The sequence below is a fragment of the Echinops telfairi genome, unplaced genomic scaffold, assembly GCF_000313985.2.
Source record: "Echinops telfairi isolate 266 unplaced genomic scaffold, ASM31398v2 ScPeMD7_7412;HRSCAF=8450, whole genome shotgun sequence".
Taxonomy (NCBI): Eukaryota; Metazoa; Chordata; class Mammalia; order Afrosoricida; family Tenrecidae; genus Echinops; species Echinops telfairi.
The window spans coordinates 14,926,448-14,928,457 of NW_022111312.1; the positions used below are offsets into that span (position 1 = coordinate 14,926,448).

The window sequence follows — 2,010 nt, forward strand, 5'->3', positions numbered from 1 at the left end:
AAAATCCAAGTAACCATATGAAAAGGAAAAAGAAAAAAGAATGAATCTTATACCAAAACTTATGTGAGCCTGAGCCTCAACTGAGTTCCCTGAGTCAGAAGAGATGGGCTGCCAAATTCAGAAACGGGTGTAGGCCGCCCAGGTGCTTTCCATTGCATCGATTAAATTTATGACATGTTCCTTGGTGAAATGTCCTGTGATAACATATTAGGTAGGTTGCTGAGTAAACGTTTATTGAGAAATAAATTGTTACTATTCAAAATGCTCATACTTTACCCTTTAAATACCAAAGAGTAAATTTTACAAAAATCTATGCTATGTGATATTTACATATGATAATATGATGCATATAATAATAAGTACATGTTCATTGCAAAAAAACAAAAACAGAATATCTTAAAACTGAAAAAAAAAAAGTCCTTCCGCGGCCTGCTGAGAGTAGGTTCAAGACTGTCGTGTGATACACCCTTCTCTCTTCCCAGGGGAAGGCAAAGAGGACATTGTGAAGGTGACCTTTGAAGAGTTGAGGCAGCAAGTGTCTTTGTTTGCAGCGTCCATGAGGAAGATGGGGGTAAAAGCGGGGGACCGTGTCGTCGGTAAGTCTGTCTTTTCTGGTGACTGTGGTGGCTGGGGGCCAGGGGAAACTGAGGCCGGTAGCTGGGAAGGTTGAGCGTGAGTGAGAGCTTAGAGATCACCCATCAAGAGTCGCTGACTCAGTCGCCTTGCCCCCAGTGTGACTGCACCCTTCCCCCTTCCGCCCGCTCCCTTCCCTCGGAGCTTCCTCTCTGGCGATAATAATACGGCCTTTCAGAAAGTCTCCTGTGGTGGTTGTTGTAAGGCGTATGTGCCTCTCGGATTTGGTTGTTTCCCCTGCAGGGCTGTGGCTGAAAGCTGAGCGGGGGAGGGGGGGGGCAGTTCAGTGCCTGCCTAGTCAAGAGGTGAGGGTTTTTTATGAATAAGGTGGACTTCACAGGACTCTGCCTACATGCGCTCAACAGAAAACAAGCACGAATGTCGTGTGTGTGTGTGTGTGTGTGTGTGTGTGTGTGTGTGTGTGTATGGGGCAACCCACTGGCCACTATTGTGAACAAGGAAGTGGACTTGGGCACTGAGGACCTCGTACCTTTGGCTTGTTAATGACCTCGGAGCTCATGGGTGATGGGTACCGACACCCTAACATTGGGCAAAGCCCACAGTTCACATCAGGGCCCAGGCCTTGGGCTGCACAACCCTGGGGTTCTAAAGGAGTGCTCAGCGCCCTGTGTTCCACTGGCCACCAACGAGGGCCTGGGACCTACTGGCTTGGAGAAGAGTGACTTGCAGAAGATGACTGAATCTGTGTTGGAAGAAGTGCCACAGAAGCGTTTCTTTGAAGTCAGGATGATGAGATGCCCCCTCATGCCCTTTGGCCATGCTAGCAGGAGGGCCCAGTCCCTGGAGACAGACATCATGTGGTCAAGTTGGGGGGTCAGTAAGAATGGGAAGACCCTCACAGAGATTGACAGACACAGTGGCTGCAGCAATGGGCTCAAGTGTAGCAATGGTGGTGAGGATGGCACCGGGCTGGGAGGGTGTAGTTTTGCTGTGTACAGGGTTGCCATGAGTCAGAACCTAGTTGATGGCTCCTGGTTCTGCACCTGGCCAGCCTGCCCTCCCACCCCACACGCGCTGATCTTTTTCACTCCGCCCTGGATTTCTTCTAAAGCACAGTCCTTCCAGTGGTGGAGGGGGTGGGGACCAGCTGCAGCAGGTCCTGAGAGGTGGCACGCCTGTTCCCAGTAAGGTGCTTTCAAGGGTAAACTTTATGCTCTGAGTGTCACCATCAACGCTGACCAGATGGCAGCCTCTAATCCTAGAAGCCTCGAGTGGGGCTGTAACCAGCAGAGGCGCCTCATCTGGTTGCCTCTTGCTCAGGGACTCCAGAGGACTAGAGCCCTGAGGAACCTGAAACGCCACCTCCTCTCCTCTTAGCAGATGGGAAACTGAGGCAGGGGAGAGGGGAAGTAAATC

At 50.7% G+C, this 2,010-nt stretch overlaps 1 protein-coding gene across 1 annotated transcript in view; it reads left to right on the forward strand.

Moving 5' to 3' along the window:
* Nucleotides 1–2,010, forward strand: part of AACS (acetoacetyl-CoA synthetase) — a 45,934-nt gene that overhangs the window by 17,153 nt on the left and 26,771 nt on the right. Inside the window, exon 4 of the mRNA XM_004709619.2 lies at nucleotides 483–596. Coding sequence (XP_004709676.1) covers nucleotides 483–596 — 114 coding nt within the window. The remainder of the gene's footprint in view (nucleotides 1–482; nucleotides 597–2,010) is intronic.